Source organism: Ostrea edulis, chromosome 1 (genome assembly GCF_947568905.1).
Source record: "Ostrea edulis chromosome 1, xbOstEdul1.1, whole genome shotgun sequence".
NCBI classification, from domain to species: Eukaryota; Metazoa; Mollusca; class Bivalvia; order Ostreida; family Ostreidae; genus Ostrea; species Ostrea edulis.
In genome coordinates this window covers 24,359,212-24,380,991 of record NC_079164.1, presented here as the reverse complement: position 1 = coordinate 24,380,991, position 21,780 = coordinate 24,359,212, and the positions used below count along the sequence as shown (strand labels likewise).

Below are 21,780 nucleotides of genomic sequence, written 5' to 3'. Positions count from 1 at the left end.
TAATATAAAATTCACAATAATTATTAAAAATATATATCTTTTCATATGTTGTTATCTAAGATTTTATCAGTATTTGAAGAAAGCATCTAAAATTATCAAGTATCCATGGTTTTTCTTCGATGGATCTATCCGGAATTCATTTTTCCATTCTCCTAGGTTTTTTAATTTACTGCTCCATTTGTACATCCTAATGGAATACCACACGTTATAATTTGGGCATCTCCATGAATCTTGCCTTGAAATTGAAAGGTGAACTGTTTTGTACATTAGTTTATAGCAAACGAATCGACATTTTATCAGCAAATCCAGTTAAAATCTTACCATTGGGCTTCGAGAGCCGCTACGCTCGCGAAGCTCAATGGTAAGATTTTAACAGGTCCAGTCCCAAGACTATTTCTACCTACGTAGCTACCTATAGCTATAGCCATCTACCTAGGTATTTAAACCTACTCCAGCTAGCTATTTTTACCTACTTTTTCTTTTACTTGCATTGCGTGGCCAAACACAGGGCGCAATATGGTGTGTACCAAATTTCTTGATTCACTTACACTGACGATGCAGGGATGGAAATTTAGGTAAATGTCCAAGGAGCCAAACGGGCTCTTAACATTAAAATTCTAGGAGCCCAGATTGAAAATCATGGACCCGTATAATGCGTATATTTAAATGACATGAATTGTAAGAAGTTTGTGACAATTTCAGTGATTGGGATGGCCTTAATCTCAGCGAGATTCGTCGAGGCTGAATATTTGGACTGACGCCTCTTCCGAATCTCAGACCAGTGTCACATAAAGTGATTCGGGAAATCTTGCCTGAACTTCGACCGCTTGTTGTGATTAAAACGGGTTAAATTAAACTTCTTGTCCGCTTCAAGTTTTCGCCTAAGACATCCTATTAACTCCCTATCACAATGAAACATGCATTTCTTACCTTTACAAGGTGTAAATCCCACAGTAATTCAAGTTGGCTATTTTCGAAGCCATTGCAAACGGCCACCATTTCATATTTTACCTTCTCAACACTGGAGAGTTCCGATATACTACTTCATGACAATTTGTACTATGATTGAAAATACAGAACTTACTGGTTGACAATTACTTTGTACAAAGCATTTAAGCATAAAAATTAAAAGCAATAAAAAGAAAACTGTGTAATATTTAATCAATCTATTTGAAGGCGTTCTAAACTATCGGAACTCTTCAGTGTTGAGAAGGTAAAATATGAAATGGTGGCCGTTTGCAATGGCTTCGAAAATAGCCAACTTGAATTACTGTGGGATTTGCACCTTGTAAAGGTAAGAAATGCATGTTTCATTGTGATGGGGAGATAATAGGATGTCTAAGGCGAAAAGTTGAAGCGGACAAGAAATTCAATTTAACCCATTTTAATCGCAACAAGTGGCCGAAGTTCAGGCAAGATTTCCCAAATCACTTTATGTGACACTGGTCTGAGATTCGGAAGAGGCGTCAGTCCAAATATCCAGCCTCGACGAATCTCGCTGAGATTAGGATGGCCTATGTATATTCTATAGCAAATGTACAGTGGAACATTATTGTTTTAAATGAAACTTTGAACCATGACCACAATCTTTTCCACCGCTCTTGAAAATGTTTCTTCTTTATATCAATTCCCGGTATCATTGCTTTTATCGCCATTGGTATTTAACGACAGTCTCTCTTTGTGTTTTCTTTCATTATTTGTTTTTTTTTCACTTTCTTTCGTTTCTATATCTGTCCGTGGACTTCTGAAGCTTAAACGCTAAAGTATAAGCATGAAAGACGAGCACGTGGTGTTAAAGGAAACAGTTTATTGGTTATCTATTTTGATTTGTATTGCTTCAACCAATGAGATTCGGTGTATCAGAATACATAGGAATTAAAAACGAAAGTACAAAAAATATGTAAGTTGTACCCAATTCACTTCTAGAGAAAAAAAACGTAAGTTACAATCGGTAATGAATGCGCACTTTGGCGTATGGATTATATAATTCAATGCGCCAATTTTCACCTGAATGGGACTATGGCGCAGGGCGCATGACCTTCCCAATCACTGCAATTTCCATTTTTTGTTTCATTATTATTTATATCATTCACTCTATCATGACTCCTGTCTTTAAGAGCGCAACCCTAAAATGGTCTAGAAGAGAGCAACCTACTGTAAATGAATTTTTAAATCCTGATTCCACACATGTCTCCTCTGTTTGGCTTTTTCATATTCTACATCATAACATGTTTTCAATCTTCTTTATTGGTTTTTGCCAATTGTAAATTTGGTAGGCACAGGCGAATGAGCAACCGTTAATTTCCACCCCTGCAATGAATACCACAAAAATATTGGACAAAAAATGATTACTTTCTAACCTTTCAAATTTGCATCAATATCTGGACCCAGTTCCATTTTCTAGGAGATTAATAGGATCAAAGCTACGTGATAAGAAGTCTAGAATGTCTTACAAATCTGTATTAATTTTAATTTTTACGTTCATGCATTTTTACATTAAAGGTTTTTGGGGCAATTTTTCATGCATTTCCTCTACATTCTCCATCCTCATAAAGTATTCAAATTTACACTCTGAATTTTGGAGTGCATATGCTCTTCTTATACACTTCTCTATACATAAATACAAATGATCAATCATACCTAAGGAAAATGTTCCTCAGTCTCATGATATAGCATGATCTACATCATAAACAAATCAATCGTGAATTCATGTACATCAAATATATTAATTTCATGAAAATCTAAGTGGAAGATTGGGAAAATAAATGCTATCTTGTTGCTGCATTGAATTTTAATATGGATACACGGGAGAACTGTATCACTTTATCACAGATATGGATACACGGGAGAACTGTATCACTTTATCACAGATATGCGTTCTATTTAGCAATAATAAAGCATGTATTCAGAATTTCACAAATTTCCATCAGAATTTTTTTTAGTACCTACTGTCCTTAAAGGAATATAAAATAATGGTGCAAGTTATTTTGACCATGCCTTGGCTTTAGTATTGCATGCATGCATTTTAAATTTTCACAGATTTATTTACACCAGTACTTTTGGACTGTTTTAGAAATGAAGAGTTGTCTTTCTTTTCCAGACTGCTATGCACATTAATTGGAGGCACCCAGTAGTGTTGACTCTTGTGATTGGAGTTCCAATATCACACTTCAGTATTTCAGGGTACAGATACTTCACCAGTAAAGCAGAAACAGACAGTGAGAAGCAAAGTCAAAAGTTGGAGCAGATCTATTGGGCAAAAATAAAGGAGCAGGAAGACAAAAATAAAGGAACAGAACAACAAGGACAGCCAGAGTAATTAAGTAAGTAGCTATAACTGAGAGAGGCATGCACATCTTTTATTCTGTGCATCACCTGGATCATAAATCAGATGACTTGATATAAAGTATTCCTGTCAATCGTCATCTGGATGGGGCAATATCGGTGTAATAATAATAATAAATAATAATAATAATGTCCTTTATTTAAACAGGATAGCACAATTAGTTTAAAACTAGTTTACATTGTGGTCCTGAGAACATATATACAGACAGCAGTATTATACAGATACAATATAAAATAGTATATGAAGGTATGTTGTATACATACATGTATGCTATTTACATATTTAAAACTGAAAATAAAACAGAATAAATAAATAAATAAGACTGAAAATAATCAAAAACAAATCTATATGGTTTAAATTTCCCAAATGAAAAAAATGTCTTTAAGATAAGCAGATTTAAAGGTTTCCAATGTTGGGTAATATTTTAAAAATTCTGGCATATTATTCCACAACTGTGAACTGTAAATTGTAAAAGATCTTCTAAAATATTGTGTCTTTGCTCTCTGGATATATAATGAATTACTTTGATAGGACAACAGCGGTGTACATGTAGGCATGTATATGTGTACTCTCGTTTGGTGTTGCCCCAAGTAGAACAAATAATTTTTTTCACCTGGATCATAAATCAGATGACTTGATGTAAAGCATCCCTGTCTATTGTCATCTGTGTGGGGCAATATCGGTGTACATTTAGAATATTTCTCTACCGTGTAGGCATGTATATGTGTACTCCCGTTTGGTGTTGCCCCAAGTAGAACAAATCATTTTTTAAGTCCTTTTCCATGCAGGGCCATCACTCCCTCAAAGTTAGACCGAATATCGGACCCATTCCCAATGACAAAAAAATAACCCATTTTCGCAATTTTATGAACAAAAATTTTTGAATTGAAAATATATTGTACAATAAAACCTGGGGTGGGGATAGAACTGATAAATGAAATCAAGAACTGAATAAATATGCTGTATACAGGGTTATTTTTGCCCTGTGTTATTTTCGCCTTTCTACACTTGCAGACAGTTTTGCTCCGTTTTAAATTCGCCCAGACATAGATATGTTAATAGAGAGATATGAGAGAAAACAGCTTCGCCCACTCTTAAATTCGCCCAGTGACAACGACGGCAAAAGGGACGAAAATAAAACGTGGGCGAATATTTCCCTGTATACAGTAAATAGAAATATGGCTGTTTTGTTATTTTATTTGTATTGAAAAGACAGTTAAACTCCAATCAAAGGGAGCCCAGTCCCATATCATGCTGTGATTACCCAGAGATGTGGTGGGGACTCATGGATGTCTAGCAGACAAAATTGTATTAAGAAATTAGATTTCTACCTGTATGTACAATGCATTGCTCCTTTTCATCCTACTTTTCTTTATTGTAGAAATGCCAAAAACTCCCAGGATTAAAGTAGGAAAGGAAAAATCTGAAAAAGTGGTTCATCCCAACAGCAGAAAAGCTGCATATTTGGCAGGAAAAGTAAATCGTGATGAAAGGGTAAAGATATCCAAGCAAGCATCGTCTCTGAAACTGGAAGTTCTGGCAGAGAAACTGCTCTGGTTCAAAGAGAGACTGGATCCCCAAAAGAAAGTGTTTACCAGATCTGATCTTGGGCACCTGGTTAAAGATTATTTACAACGTTTTGAGTCGGAACTAGAGCAGATTGACATTGTGAGAAGTGTAGGAAAACGACAAGGAAATCCCCATAGCTCCAGAGAGAATGCGGTCAAATTGACCATTGAACGAGAAAAAAGACAAATTGATGAGGGGTCATTTGAAGTTCCACACATATTCAATGCCAAAAATCTGGCTTTCCTGAGAGCATGGAATGGGGAAATTAAATATGTCAAAAACATTAAATTGAGTAAAATAACTGCTAAGGATTTAGAGGGAGGAGAGGTCGAAGAGTCTACAAAGGAGGAGGAGAAGGAGGACAATGATAAAGCGATGGAGGACGACAGTCAGGCAACAGACGAGACTACGTGATCAACAGACGAGACTACGTGATCAATGGAGATTTTGTATAACTTCTTTTGTTTGCTGCTGAATTTGATTGTTCATGGGATTTAAGTTGTGTTTCATGAACTGTGAGGCATTGTTATCCATTTTATAAAGATAATGCAAAAAGAACACACAAAAAATCTGTTGGTTTTTGGCATATAGCAAATGTTATATAGTTATATATGATGGAATTTTTACACTTTGTGTTGGTTGCAAGTGATCTTGAAAACTAGTGACCTTGACTTTTCAGTGACATATTCATACTACTGAACACCTGATATCACACAGGTAGAAGAATAGTCTGTTGCATAGTACAAATGATAAAAATCAACCAGTTTAAAAAGGTTATATTTGTTTACTTGCAGTATTTCACAATTTAGGGACCTTTTTTGTTAAGGTCATATGTAGCGGTTATGACATTTCTATTTTTTTTTTTAATTTAATCTCAATATGAATAGTTTTGTATGACTTCTTAAATAGGTTTGAATTTTATAATGTATTATTACCATACTTTGTATATCAGGCTGGTTAACTCAGTGGTTAAATCACCTAAACAATAGTGCAAACCTGTGAACTGGGTTCGATCTCTGATTGATGCAAAGATTTTTCTCTCCTTCTTTGCTACACTAATGTAACTGCCATAGAAATTGAACCAGTGGGCCTTACCTTGCTGATTTTAGATGTTCTAACCACTGAGCTTCTCAGGCTAATACACAAAGTATGGTACATGTAATATTACTATACTATAAAATTTAAACCCATTTCTTAAATCATACAAGACCTCTTAAAAGACTTCCTTCACATTGAGGAAATGAGAAGAAGAAAATATTAGAGAAAACATCGCGTATGACCTTAAAACAAAAACCAACATCCTACTGGCATATTTCCATACTCTTAAAATAAAAAAAATGGTTATCGATACATTCCATGGTATGGTTTGATGAACCAACCTAAATCTTCCTGATATTAGTATGTTTCCACATTTATTCAATAATTATACCCCCCGCAACAAGTTGTGGGGGGGTATACTGGAATCGGGTTGTACGTCTGTCCGTCCGTCTGTAGATGCAATGGTTTCCGGGCTCTAAAGCATTATCCTTTTCACCTACCGTCACCATATCATACATATGGACTACCCATGGGATGAAGATGTTCCCTATCGATTTTAGGGTCCAAAGGTCACGCGCACTGGACATCGAAGTAGCAATATGGTTCGGTTTGTCATGCCATTTGTTTTTTACACTCAGAAAAGAGGTAGTTTATACCTATTACCAACACCCTTTGGGAGATTGGGGTAAGGGGGGGGGGGGTATTCTTAGTGAGCATTGCTCAGAGTACCTCTTGTTATAATCTGCTTTTGAATTCTGGGTTTTTTTAAATATATATATATATATATATATTGTATGTGTCCCCTTCCTCTTTTTTTTTTTAAAGTGCAAGAAAAATAAATTCATTCCATAAATCAGAATATAATATGTGACGGAAAAACTTAAAATTGTGAATTTAATAGATGATATTCATCAATATGGGAATTTTTGATATCTTTTCACCTTGGTAATGCTACATCTTCCATCTTCTCACCCTGCATTACTTTCATTATCAAGCATTTCGTCAAAATAAAGACTATTATGCAACCCAATTTAGTAATACAATTGAATGTGTTTTTATATTCTTGTGACACCTTATCATGGTTCTTTCTCAAATTATTTCAAACCTTGAAATCGGCTCATGAAGCAAACATTCGTGCATATTTTATTAGGTACTCGATATTGAACACCAGTGTTTGGGAAAAGTAACTACTTTCATTCAAAGTATGGGCATATTTTGTTTCTGAATACGTCTGTGCCTTCCGTGCGATATGATTTAGACAAAGAAAACTCTCATTTGTGTTGTTTATGAGAAAAATAAATAGACCGATCGCTTCAACAATCTAGAACCCATGCGTCACTGAATCTTTTCACCAAGGTCACAGTGTCCCAAGGTGAAGTTTGAAACGAAACTAAAACTAAAGGCTGCGAAATAATATAAGTACATCAGCAATATATATAGAAATTCAAAAGTTTCGGATCTTTATATAGATACAAGGTCAAATATGAAGCACTAAAATAACCAACGACATGAACAATTTAAAAAATTGTCAAATTTTGGGGATGACCTTTCAATTCTTCAGGATGATAGAATATCTACATCGAAACGTAAATAAGCAATTTAATGAAAAATATTAATCAACAATTGATCCATATAATGCAAAGACTTAATTTATCTTTGCAAGAAATGTACAAAAAATGGACAGTTTAAATCACAATTGACCACTTGGGGAGTATTGACCGGGACGGTTAAAATCACTGATTAAAACAGGGGGCAGTTTTAACCGCCCAACCCTGTAAAAAAGATTTTAAAAAAGCAAATGCCAACTAGCACTAAAACTGAACTACATGTACAAGACTGAGAGAGAAACGGCGTCAAAGAGTGTTGCATGGAGCAATTTTAAATACGTTCTGAACGAGGGTCAAGACTGAACACACAGATATCTGTATTAAATACATATACATGTTTACACAGCATCTACGTTCTTGCCTTTCATCGACTAATGACCCAACTTTGATATTTTTAGAGTACTATTGCACTGGATAGAAAAGATACAATGGGTTGCTAAATTGTTTCTGGAATAGCTTAGTCATTCAAGGAAGACCTCCAGCAAAGCTTACTTTATTCTATATATAAAGCATATATATGTCAGTCGATTTTTATATAACAAAAGAAAGAATCAATAGATATCAGGTGTATATGCTCGTGACCTACGATTCAGGTAATGGGATTCCCAAACTTGTGTTCAGACACGTAGCATGGGTCCCTTAGATTTACATGAACGTCACTAAAATGGACAAAATAATGAATTCTCTGTTCAGTGGCTTTCAAGAACAAGTGCATATTCTTGGGCCTTTCCGGCAAGCGGGAAAACAGCACATACACTAATAAAAGCATCCCCGGTTAATTACTCATTCATACAACATTCAAATTTGTTCGATAAAAATGTAAAAGTTTATTGAAAAACAAGATGTTTATTAAGTTAAATGAAATACAATAATGATTGTAAAATATTGTAATATCATAAGAATATACTAGCTGCAGAACTGTAGCTCTCTGAAAAAATATTTTGTCATGTCAAAATATTTTTTCAGAGAGCTACAGTTCTGCAGCTAAAGAATATACGTGTATGTGTAAACATTGTAATATTATAAGAATATATGTGTACAACAGTCATATATACATGTCATGATGATAGACAGGAATTTCTTTGGGGGGGGGGGGGATTTGGACCACTGTTGGGATTTCTTTCAGGAACCTGTTCTTGGACTTCTGCAAGAAATTCAAGAACAGTTCTCGCTTTCGCCCAAAGACAGCCTTCAATGTGTTCATCACAACTTGAAAATTGGTTATTTTTCCATAAAACGCCCAACATTCACTTAGCTTTTAAAATTTCAATTAAATCAATTATGTCATCCTAAACTGAGTGATGAAGAACGTATGTATTTTATGAACATGTGTATGCTATATTAAGAGTGCAGCTAATGAAAATTTCATATATTAATTGTGCCACATCATAACCATTAATGATAAATCGTTCGCTCAGGGGAAAATGTTTTTCATTAACGGGCGATTTATCATTGATATACGGAAGCCGATTAGGCGCCAGGGTATAGATTTAATATTCATTTCTCTGCATGGCGACCGCTACTTAATTTATGTAGCGACCGCCACTTAATTTATGTATCGACCGCCACTTAATTTAACTGGCGGCAGCCACTTATTATCTGGCGGCCGCCATATAGATTAACTGGCGGCCGCCACTTAATTTATACATGACGGCTACCAGTTTCAAAAACAATTTAATTCATATTGCTGAGTGATTATTTTGGAAAGATTTCGAATAGTACGTAAACACGTAGCATCGTTTTTCAAAGTGTAGGGACAGTCGGGGGAGAAATTGTCTTCTACAATTTTTGACAAGCAGAAAAAGAACCTAAAAATGTCTCTTTTGCCCAAACTTCGTACTCCTAAATTGGAGGGAGGGGCTCCGTTCGTCCTTCAATTTATTAGTTTATTCATTATTACATTTTTACCATTCATCACTACTACCAAAAGAGTGGGGTGGGGGCATCGTCGGAAACCCATGGCTGATTACGCTTCGTTCCTCTCTCCATCGCGAGAGGAAGGAAGCGTAATCAGCCGTGGGTTTCCGAGGATGGGGTGGGAGTTAATCCGCCAATTAACCTTATTTCACATGTGAAAATAACTTAGTTTGCATATGAAAATAACAGAAAATGAACGCTGTCAAAAAAGTGGAGGGTCAGTCCTCTGGTTCTACGTGCCCAATGCGTTGGTATGTTAAACACACATAAAGATTTCCTCGTGCGCGAAAATGTCGACATTTCATATCGTAAACATTTATATAACTTTGTAAATTAACAGAATAATCGTAAAACAATAATTTAATGCACTTAATTGTATATCACATACATATCACTAAGCATTAGAGAGGGATTACACCCCTTTCATTTTGAGAGAGAGAGAGATAGAGAGAGGGGGTTGAATAACTGGCTACCGCCATATAAATCATTTGAATTGAGTGGCGGCCGCCATATAAATTAAGTGGCGGCCGCCAATTAATTTATCTGGCGGCCGCCACTTAATCTATATGGCGGCCGCCAAATAAATTTACTGGCGGCCGCCAGTTAAATTAAGTGGCGGACGCCAGATAATAAGTGGCGGCCGCCAGTTAAATGAATAATAATTCTACACCCTGGCACCTATCGGCCTCAGCATTAATGGTTATGATGGTGGATCATTATCATATAACTTTTACATATAAAACGAACACAAATACATTCGTTAATGCAACATTTACCATTAGCATTCGTGATTGCTATGTACAGTGTTCTAAGACCGAAAACCTCTCAGTGGCGTAGCTTCCATTGAGGCAACCGAGGCAGCTGCCTCGGTAAAAAAAAAAAAAAAACAACACCTTTTACGTTGTTAAAATGTCGATAGCCAGACCCCGGCCTCGGTAATATTCGAACCCAAGCTACGCCTATGCCTCTAACAAGGCTCCCCACATATTAGTTCATAAAATTATCTGTGTCTGTTCTCATTATGAATTTCAATCAGTTGATGCCACTCGTGATCATGAATCGTTGGTAAAATAGATTGTACATGTATATAAAGAAAAGTGTCAGCCAGTGGCGGATTTAAGGGAAGGCGCTGCCGCCCCCGCCCCCCCGCCCCCTCCCCTAAAATTTTCAAATTTAAGGTAAATCGAGGTATTGGCCTATCTTGTTTAGAAAAATGTACTAAACGATAAAAGAAGCAATAATTTCTTCCACTCCCGAGGAAATAAATGACAAAATCTTTTGATTTCTTGAATCTTTTAATTGGGAGAATTTAATTTTTTCCAAAAACATTTAAAATTTGCGTCATTTTACTAATTTCGCCATATTAAAAATGATAGAAAATAGTACAAATGACTTAAATAGGAGACATATTTCAAGTCCTATAAAATCTGTAAAATCCAAGAGCTTCCTGCCCCCCCCCCCCCCCCCCCCCTCTGCCTCATAAAGTGGCGCCCTCCCGTAACCGTAATTCCTGGATCCGCCCCTGTCAGCTATATTAAAGGCGTAGATTTTAAACATTCTATTGTTATGAAGGACTGAAAACGGATTTAAAATTCTTTAAAAATATATCATCTGTCCATTTTAAATAAGGTTAGTGTGAACCTCTAGTTGTGAGGTACAGTTAGGGAATGTTGTAGTTTCAAAATGTGTATATTATATACATGTATAGTCAGCGATTGATATTGTATCGTACTCTATATACAGATAAATGATTTTAACAGGTGGTTTAGCTTATCGTGGCTTATCGTTGGGCCCCTTGCAAACATTTATTTTTAAGTAGAGATTTCAACACATGGTTAGTCTAACTTTAGAGTCTCAAACCGTTCTTCCTTGTTGCTTAGTCATTCGAGGAAGACCTCCAGAGCGAGGTAATCGATGCATGTGCCTTAAATTAATACATGTAGATGATGCAATTATATTCCGTAATCAATCTATATAGAGGGAATATGATATTAAATCAGGACAATGAATATGTCAACAACGAGAGGAATTTCCACTTTTGTTCCTATATGAATAAGCAGAATCGTTATGAATTTTAATTGACAGTAACACTTCAAAACGTTTTCATCGATAGAGAATAAAAGGACAGTTAGACTACCCAGGTACGGTGCATTAAATCCCCATCTAGTTCAGATAATGTACAAATTAAGGAAGCGAAAGTAGGACAATGACGAAAAAACTCACGGTGATACATATGTTTGTTGAAGTTGGTCGCTCGACATGATTTTAACTTTTATTAAAATATTTGTGTTCTGAATATACCATCGCACAAACTAACGACTAAAGTAAAAACGTGACACTTGTTAAGAATTCATTTTATTTTACAGATATGGCGAGAAGCAAGCGACCAGTCTCCGCTGACATATCTGCTATGAAGACCTTTAATTCTCCTGGAAAAGTCACGATTTACCATTTAGGTCGGCAGATTTTTATCTGTAAGTATTGAAAACTTTCATATATTGAGATTTGTTTTCTTCATATCGTTCCACTGACAACGAGTAACAATGTTTTCTTTCAAATCTTTAAGAGAGTTGTGTCTGTTTTATATCTAGACATCGCTGTATTACATCACAGGTGTACCTGAGAATGCTGAACAGAAAGAGGTCTCCCAGAAAACCCTAGAAGAGGGCCAAGCAGACCAGACAAGGGACAATGGAGAATGACATGTGCATACTAATCAAAGTCACATTATTCCAAAGTAATACGACACATAAAGAACTTGTATATCAACAGGGAATGCTTACTCCTCCAAGACACCTGGTCCAACCTTTGGTGCATTGTATGCCCTGGGGTCCGTGCTTGCCCTTATAATTCTCTTTATAGGACTTGCGAGATTGATCACTATTCGTTATCTTCAATTGTATCTGGGTCACAGTAAATGTGGTCAGATATAACCTTACAACCGTTTTAATGATTGGAAAGGAAAGTGCAGGACAGTATCGTATATTTTAAACACGTGTGCCAGCACTAAACACGTGTACCAGCACAGGTACCATCTTGTCTGTTACAATTACCCGATTGAACAAGAGATATTGACAATGAAAAAATAAGTTTTGAAATGTATAAACTATTGATTGTGGCTGTGTGGTTAGTTTTTGAAACGTATAAACTATTGATTGTAGCTGTGTGGTCAGTTTTTGAAATGTATGAAACAACTTAGATGCAGAACTGTAGCTCTCTGAGAAAATATTGGGACAGATCAGGGCAGTCTGTCCCCGAGGATACTTGTCGCTCGATATATGTTCCTTCATGAATATAGTTATGAGATTGATCACTGTTCGTTATTTTCACCTTTTATCAGAGAGCTATAGACCCACCCCTTACAAAAAACCTTCGATTTACGGCGCACAAAAAATGCGCCCGTTTGAGGCCTCATATCGTTATATTCTTGTATCGTCGTCTTATAAATTTAATATGAAAAAATCCTAACATATTTTCCTACTATACTTATGTACAAACATACCCCAAATATTCATTAAAGCATGTAGAACGTAGAAAAATCTGATAATTAATTACGATGCTAATAAACTTTTGCACTTAGTTGAACAAATGAAAGAGTTCTTTTAAATTGTTCACTAGCTTGTCGACGAAAATCAACCCAATAAAGCAGTCATCGTGCTGGTTATTACACGACTTAAATCAGCCCAATAAAGCAGTCATCGTGCTGGTTATTACACGACTTAAATCAACCCAATAAAGCAGTCATCGTGCTGGTTATTACACGACTTAAATCAATCCAATAAAGCAGTCATCGTGCTGGTTATTACACTACTTAAATCAACCCAATAAAGCAGTCATCGTGCTGGTTATCATCGTGCTGGTTATTACACGACTTAAATCAACCCAATAAAGCAGTCATCGTGCTGGTTAGCAGTCATCGTGCTGGTTATTATCGTGCTGGTTATCATCGTGCTTGTTATCATCGTGCTTGTTATCATCGTGCTGGTTATCATCGTGCTGGTTATTATCGTGGTTATTATCGTGTTGGTTATCATCGTGCTGGTTATCATCGTGCTGGTTATTATCGTGGTTATTATCGTGCTGGTTATTATCGTGCTGGTTATCATCGTGCTGGTTATTACACGACTTAAATCAACCCAATAAAGCAGTCATCGTGCTGGTTATCATCGTGCTGGTTATTACACGACTTAAATCAACCCAATAAAGCAGTCATCGTGCTGGTTAGCAGTCATCGTGCTGGTTATTATCGTGCTGGTTAGCAGTCATCGTGCTGGTTATTATCGTGCTGGTTATTATCGTGCTGGTTATTATCGTGTTGGTTATCATCGTGCTGGTTATCATCGTGCTGGTTATTATCGTGCTGGTTATTATCGTGTTGGTTATCATCGTGCTGGTTATTATCGTGCTGGTTATTATCGTGGTTATTATCGTGCTGGTTATTATCGTGCTGGTTATCATCGTGCTGGTTAGCAGTCATCGTGCTGGTTATCATCGTGCTGGTTATTATCGTGCTGGTTATCATCGTGCTGGTTATTATCGTGCTGGTTATTACACGACTTTTCAAAGATGATATTTGTTGTAAGTCGCAAAATATATGTCGACAAAATGTCAACTTTATGCTCAAAATAAGTAGTTTTTGAAGATATATTTTCATTTAATCAACCAAACGATTGAGTTAAAGCGATTTTTGATTTCGCCGTCTTGGAAACAAATCACAATATTCAAAACCGATTTTTATTATATATATGTTGTTTGGTACCGACAAAAACTGTTTATTTTTAGCATAAACTTGACATCCCGTCCACATGATCTTTTCGGCGACTTACATGTACTACAAATCTCATATCTTTTAGAAATCGTGTAATAACCAGGACAGCAATCACTTTATTAGTGTTTTTAGATATATGTTGACTGGGGTCAAGTTATGACATTTACATGGGGTTTTTTTGTTGTTGTTTTTTTGTTTGTTTTGCTCATTCATTAGTAAACGGTTGCTTGTATTAAGTTGTCCTAGCCAATTACTTTTGTATACCTTGGTTTATTACGTCATTTGTTTGATCTTGGCTTTTTACGCCATTTGTTTGATCGTGATAATAAATGACATGTTCACTTAAACTGTTTTTCTTTTATTCCATTAGATACTCAAATAACTATTCAGTAACAAAACCTGAGCTACGGAATGCCAGAGTTGTTTTTTTTTCCTCATTTGGGTGTTTTTAAAAATCTCAAAATTGTTGAATATAAATCATTTCAAAGATTGTGTGTGTGTGTGTGTGTGTGTGTGTGTGTGTGTGTGTGTGTGTGAACAAAACAAGGCACTTCAACGTTTCAATAAACAACACAGACTAAATGACCATTGTTAGGAAGGGTGCCGTTTAAAATCAAAGTGCTAATTTTCACAATATAAAACGGCATTTAGATAGGCAATATACACCTCCATACTCTATAAACCACAGGCTGCTTGTATCAGAGAATCGCGTGCAAAAGGATGCTCTACTACCATTTGACAGTCATAATTGAGAGTTATTTACCAAACCAAGCCAACTGTAATGCAGGACTTTCAACTTCTTATTTTCTCCCATCGTTTCTTTCTTCCGAAAATAAATCTATTTGAATAGACAACAACAAATGTATTATATTAGACCTACAATATCGCATTTATATATGATATTCTCAATACACATGAAATGATAATTTTAAAAATTGCAAAACATATCTTGCATGCTGTTTAGGGTGGAGTGGGAAAGAGTAATATCCAGTATGTCCTAACAATCTTGTAACGAACCTTGCAAAGACCAAACACACATCCATCCTCACAATGATAGTACATCATCATAAAACCTTGACATTGTGAGGATGATATGATGAAGGGAATTGTTTAGTACGTATATATTTCAGTTATTTACGTTTTAAAATGATAATGTTTTGTTCAGATAGTGTTTAATTTTTGAGACATCTTTATATGGGTACTGACTTTCGATGAATGATCATCTAGTAATCATTAATATGCCTGATGAATCACCGCAAGACTTGAACTGTTTAGTGATGATGCATGCAATTTCCCATGGTCACGTGATGGGGTGCACCTACTAACAGTGCATTCCTACCATTTTAACCTAGCAGAAAAAATAAAATCGTTTCTACGATTTAGTATATCGTAGAAACAATTAAAAAAGTAGTTTTTATACAATGAACAATCCAAGAGAAAATGTTTTTTTCATCTTCGACACACTAACGGTATTGTACAGAAAACACAAATTTGGTCATGTATTGACTCATTTCGGAAGCGCGAATATAGTGAGTGTTCCGAATCTGAATGAGCGGAGGTTGGTCTCTCTTCCTTTGACTGTCTCGATAAAACATAGGCTGTAAGAGAATACAAGTCGTTTCTACGATTTAGTATATAAACGATTTTTTTTTTTTTTTTTTTTTTTACAAGAGGCCCACATATCTTATCGGTCACCTGACCATCACTAGTCCCAAGGGCTATGAAATCTATAATGATTCTCCTGTTTTTGTATACCTAAGCTAAATTCTATAATATTCAGCAGCAGTAGAAAACAAGATCTGCATGTTCTTAAAATACATATGCCCATACCGATGAAAAACTTTACATGAAATACGTTATATTATTACCACTCTTTGATTAATTTGGACACGCCTACAACCATAACCCTGAGTTTGAGAAGTTCACAATTTTGGTACATCCTTTTCTGCTTTTCCTAAATATACATTTAGGTTTTATACAGTGTCAGCAAAATTAGAGAAGTCTTTCAGATGATAAAGATCCAAGTTTTGGCCCCGGCATGTAACCAAAACCCTATATCAATTTTGTTAAAGGGCTACCTCTCCTTCTAAATCCTATCCATTTAATTTTAATTGAGAATCAATAGCATTAAAGAAATGTTATTTGAATGTTTTACACAAACACTATATGCCAAATTTGGCTCCGCCTTGGAGTCAGAACATCTACCCTGCAGGGATCATCAAATTTACAATTTCGGTAGTAGCATTCCTGCTCGACGTGACTAGTTTAGTTAGTTTTTCTTGAAGATGTGGATGCGCGGTGGTGGAGAAGATTTTTGAAAAATTGTCATTTTGACCCGCCCTAAGACCTCAGTGTTGCAGAGGTCCTGAAATTTACATTATATGTCCTTCTTATACAAAAGTTGTTTCATAACGAAAAAAGAATTGAAAGAGCAGCTATCAAGAAAAATTGTAACGACACTATAATGCACGACGGACACAGACATAATTTGTTTAGACAGGTACTATGTATATCAAAACTATATATATATATATATATATAAAAAAAAAAAAGAAGCATGGACAGGTAGATTTCTACCATGTTCTGTCTCTGTGTATTTCTTTGAGTGTCATGGGACATAGCAATTAACACCTTGGTAGACCCTGGCCACTCCAGGTAAATAACATTTGTTTAGATTAGGCTCCGCCTACATTTTCACTGACCGTACGGTCATGAGATGGGTCTTTAAATTGTACAAACCATTTTTATTTAAATCGTACAAACGACTTTTTAAATCGCAGAAACGACCTTTTTAACGATTTGTTTTATTTTTTTCTCCTAGGTTAAAATGACACGAATACGTCGCCGTACTTCTATTATCATTAGATATTAGGGTTTTATTTTATTCTATTTTTTTTAAATGCAAATAAATTTTAAAGACATACGAAAAGAGTTGATTTTTAAAGATATTTCCATGAAAACCAATTATGGAGAAATCATTTTTGATATTATTTGTGCCAATATAGATTACCTGGAGCCTGTGTTTTGGCATTGTGCAAAAATTTTAAGAATTGTGTTACATGTATATTGTCAATTTTCGAGAAGTTGTTGTAGTAAAAGTAACACGTAATTACTTTGAAAGTGCATAACACTAAAAAATGAAACCCAGATGTAAAATATTTTTAAAAAATCAATTTTATAAACATAATTCCTTTTGACAGAACAATAGTGCTATTTTTCGTAATATTGATGCAGATCCCTATCCTTGTTTATACTTTTTAAAAAATGTAAATTATTGGATATAGATTCACATTATTACACGCAAAATACATGTAGAATGTTGATCCGACATCCTTGCTTCTGCCCCATTTTGCGTGGTTTTCTCGTAGACAAGCTATCACTTTTATTTTTAGACTTGAATCACACAAATTGAATACACACCAGCTATATTATAGTTTCATGAAACTCAACGATCTTGTCCATAAATATTCTTACTAATCGTCCTTAACAAATACGTCAGCAATGCTTAATCATATATACATGTATACAGAATGTAAAACGAAACAAGGATTATATACATGTATACACAATGTAAAACGAAACAAGGATTTCTTGCTTGTTCGATAGATACATATGAATTTTAGACATTATTGCAAACTTACATGTATGTCTCTAGCAATGGCAGCAGTTCAAAGTCTAAAACACCCGTTTCATGTGAATGTGCTACCGAAATTTTTTTACACAATTTAAACTATCCAATACAATTAAAGTTTACAATATATAGTAAATCATTCAATATACACAAAAGTGCTATTTAAAATGGCTTAGGGAATGTGAAGAATATATACAGTAAACATAGAATCCACGAATTTTCAGGAAATATTTCTTATTAGTTTTGTTTTGCACATTAAAAATAGGGAGTGTGTGAATCAAAAGAAGTGTACTCCAAATATCAGTTACCCGTGGTATTTCTAATCTCCACCCCCACCCCCTTGCTCTGATAACCATATCTTTATCAAATATCATGAATAAGACATACTTATGAAATTAATTACCTAAGTACAATTTGAACATTACATGCATATCTAAATATAGTAAAATAAATGTTATCTTCTAATCAAAGCATATTAATTAATATGTATGACGTATCGTTTATTCTTATTTGAAATCACTAATACGAGGAAATATATATATATATCATTTATCTTCGTCCAAATTAGAACTATGCATATTGCGTAGTCAAAACAGATCGTACGATCCCACGTGGTAATGTTTGTAAACATTACTCGAAATCCCGATCTAGTATAGTAGGAATATATACATCGACTATACTAAAGTGGAAGTTATTTAAAACCTAGACTAGTCTCAACAGTGACATGTTTGGATAACAGAACCATAAAAATATCACATCAGGTAAGTCAGTAAAACATTTGTTTATTGAAAAAAAATTAAGTATTTTTTCCCTTTAAATCTAAACATTGTATACACATTTTTTAAGATATAAAAGAAATTACTATGAGAGAAGCACCAGCTTTTGTCATGTATTAATTAGTTCATTGAATCAGTATATAGGTCCCTGATCGAATCTAGATTCAACGGGAATGAGAATTCGCAACATTTTTTTTATTTTAGGTATGGCTAAAAGTATCTGTGTTTCCGCAGACAAGTCTGCCATAGCCCAATTTCATTCTCCGGGAAAAGTCAAAATACACCATCATGGAAGACAAATATCTATTTGTAAGTATAAAACTATACAGTTTATTATATTGTAAGATTTATAAATAATTACTATTTTAAATATATAAATACTGACTATTGATGATATAAAGATATTGATGATATATACATTTTCTTGCAACAGTTCAGAAAAATCCCCAAAGAAAAAAAAACTTTAGTAAAATTAAAATTGTATATGGTTTCTTAATCTTGATCAATCACTGGTGGCCAGGTATAGCTCAGCTGACTAAAAATACGGTGGGATGAGAGTGTGTTTGAATCCTGGTGTGGTCCGTAGCGCTTTCTCCCAACCTGTTACATTAGTAAAATATTTCTGTCTTCTTATAGATCCGAATATAGATGAAGAACAAGAGGTCGACACCAATGAAACAAACGACCAGCAGGAAGCAGATCAGGATAAATGATAAACATTCTAGATCTTTCTCACCGAGAGACGTGTCCACCCACCAGGAAAAAACATAGCGATTGAAAGTACCGGATATGAAGCCAGCAATGATCAACCTTGTACATATTATTTCATTACTGTCTTGCCATCTCGAGACCACGATTCAAAGCAATGAATGTGACTGTTACATGTAACTTGAAGTAGTTTTATTTGACTATAAAAGTAAACATTGTGATCCGAGAGAATGAAAAGTTTGAAAAACATTGACATGGCAGTGTGTAAATGTACATGTATATCAATTCTTTGTAAACCTACATCAAATATGGCTTGATGTAATGAGCACACAGTGTTTGAAATAGCTACACCATTATAGACTTTGTAAACCACTGTTGCACTGTTACACATGGCGCTCTTATTTATAGCACTGTTGTATGTTGCATGTACGATACGTGTTGTACGTTACATGTTGTACGTTATACAGGTTGTACGTTATACATGTTGTACGTTAAATGTTGTACGTAATATGTTGTACGTTATACAGGTTGTACGTTATACAGGTTGTACGTTACATGTTGAACGTTATACAGGTTGTACGTTACATGTTGTACGTTATACAGGTTGTACGTTACATGTTGTACGATACGTGTTGTACGTTACATGCTGTAAGATATTTCACGACTTCTTAAACTGTGTGGAAGAGATAGCAGTTGCATGATTTAATTTCAACGACAACAAATTATTCTACCAGTTTTGAAAATTAAATGTTGCATGGAATACTCACGGGTGTGTCTTGTTTTAAATTTTGAATTTACACAAAGTTGAAAAACTATCGTTGGCGGAATATTTCTATTTTCTCTCTGCATTCAAGTAACCTCGGTTTATATTACAGTGGCGGATCCAGGATTTCATTAAAGGAGACCAAATATGGAGGGAAGGGGGGGGGGGGGCTCCAGGGTTTGAGCCTTTTTCGGGTTACTTTTATTCTAGCTAGCCTATACTTTATACATTATAAAATCAAGAAATAACAACAAACAATTGAATTGCTTATCTTTATGCACTTACTTGTATGTATAATGTCAAATCTTATACTCTACTATATTCCTGTTTATTTTTGGTGTCAAAAAGGGGGAGAAGGGCTCTAGATTTTAAACCTTGTGCACATCTGCCGTTGTGAACAAGTTCAAGTACGGTCAAAATGATCTCGATCAGCCTGAATCAGTTAAACAATTAAACAAATTATGACACAAGTAACTGTAAATAGTTCAATACAATTTCCTTGTTCCGGGAATTGCTTATTCATTCATGGCAGACCCCCAGGAATAAGTTCATTTAACACATTTAAGTCTCTCTCTCTCCCTCTCCCTCCCTCTCTCTCTCCATGATTGAATTACATACATGACTGAACTCATCTGAATATGGCATATTTGTTAACAACAATGTAAAATTTACTTATGCATAATACTCAGTATGCTCTTGTTAAAAATCGTTTGTATTGAGTCAATGCTCGAGCTGGGCTTCGCCATTTTCGCCAATGGCGAATTTTTTTCAACAATGGCGAAAAAAATTTGAAAGTGGCGAAAATCCCTTTTTGCAATAAATTGTATTTTTAATCCTTTGTTAGTGACACATTATCGCCTGTTTGTTTATGCAATCAAAATCTGTTTATTCAGTCCACGCGTGCGACCGGAAATCTCGCGTCGCTCCAGTGCACACAAAGCTGGTTACAGCCTCAGGTAATTTATGGCTGCAAAAAAGTGGGTGATTATGTAATAAAGTACATCGGACAGCTGTTTACCCTGCTGTGGTCAATTGTTTAACATTTAAAGTCTTATTCATTATCGTGTTATCATCTCCACATTAATGTCAATTCTTAACCAGAGAACCGTCCGGTAATTAAATTGGCCGTATTATTGTGTATAATGTATATATGAATACATCAATTGTTTGTTTTTGCGGCCAAGCTCGTTGATTACAAGATTTTGATTTTGATGTGTTTGATTTTAGTTCGAATATTTCATAAACAATGCGGTCGGTCACCATTGATATGGACATGGCAATTTTAATAAATAATTTTCTTTGAAGTTCGGTGCGCAACAGTATAAAAATGCTAATCTCATAAGACTATGCACTCCATTCTATTTTGACACTAAACTTGTAGGTTCTGACCCTAGTCAGTCTAAAATTTAAAAAAAATATCTATGTTTGGCTTTACAGTCAACCCCACCTCCTCAAACATCTGATTCTCTCCAAATTGCAAAATCTTCCATACAAAAACGGAAATTTAATAGGGAATGGTTGAGATACGACTCTAAATTGGGCTTGATGTTTTGTGACATCTGCATTTCGGGCAATGTACACACTGTTTTCACGGAGGGGTGTAGCATCATGAAGTTTATATTTATATGATTTATTATCTGAATTTTGATTTCCATAA

At 35.1% G+C, this 21,780-nt stretch overlaps 1 protein-coding gene and 2 long non-coding RNA genes across 7 annotated transcripts; all 3 read left to right on the top strand.

Annotated features, from left to right (window-relative positions):
- The first annotated feature begins 157 nt into the window (after positions 1-157).
- Positions 158-5,690, top strand: LOC125663785 (translation machinery-associated protein 16-like). 5 transcript variants are annotated; one of them, XM_048896159.2, is made up of 4 exons: positions 184-249; positions 1,177-1,294; positions 3,101-3,323; positions 4,728-5,690. In XM_048896159.2, the coding sequence occupies exon 4, from the start codon at positions 4,730-4,732 to the stop codon at positions 5,327-5,329; it is 600 nt and encodes a 199-aa protein (XP_048752116.1). In that variant the 5' UTR covers positions 184-249; positions 1,177-1,294; positions 3,101-3,323; positions 4,728-4,729; the 3' UTR covers positions 5,330-5,690. The 5 variants fall into 5 exon arrangements, with proteins under 5 accessions (XP_048752117.1, XP_048752115.1, XP_048752116.1 ...); XM_048896160.2 differs by lacking the exon at positions 1,177-1,294 and having other exon boundaries at positions 158-249; positions 3,101-3,315; XM_048896158.2 differs by lacking the exon at positions 1,177-1,294 and having other exon boundaries at positions 159-249.
- Positions 5,691-11,392: 5,702 nt separating this feature from the next.
- Positions 11,393-13,047, top strand: LOC125663793 (uncharacterized). Its single transcript, XR_007365648.2, has 3 exons — positions 11,393-11,618; positions 11,844-11,951; positions 12,091-13,047. It is a non-coding gene; the product is annotated as an uncharacterized LOC125663793 (long non-coding RNA).
- A 5,400-nt stretch (positions 13,048-18,447) lies between these two features.
- LOC125663792 (uncharacterized) lies at positions 18,448-20,126 on the top strand. The gene is made up of 3 exons (XR_007365647.2): positions 18,448-18,637; positions 18,857-18,961; positions 19,289-20,126. It is a non-coding gene; the product is annotated as an uncharacterized LOC125663792 (long non-coding RNA).
- The last annotated feature ends 1,654 nt before the right edge of the window (positions 20,127-21,780 follow it).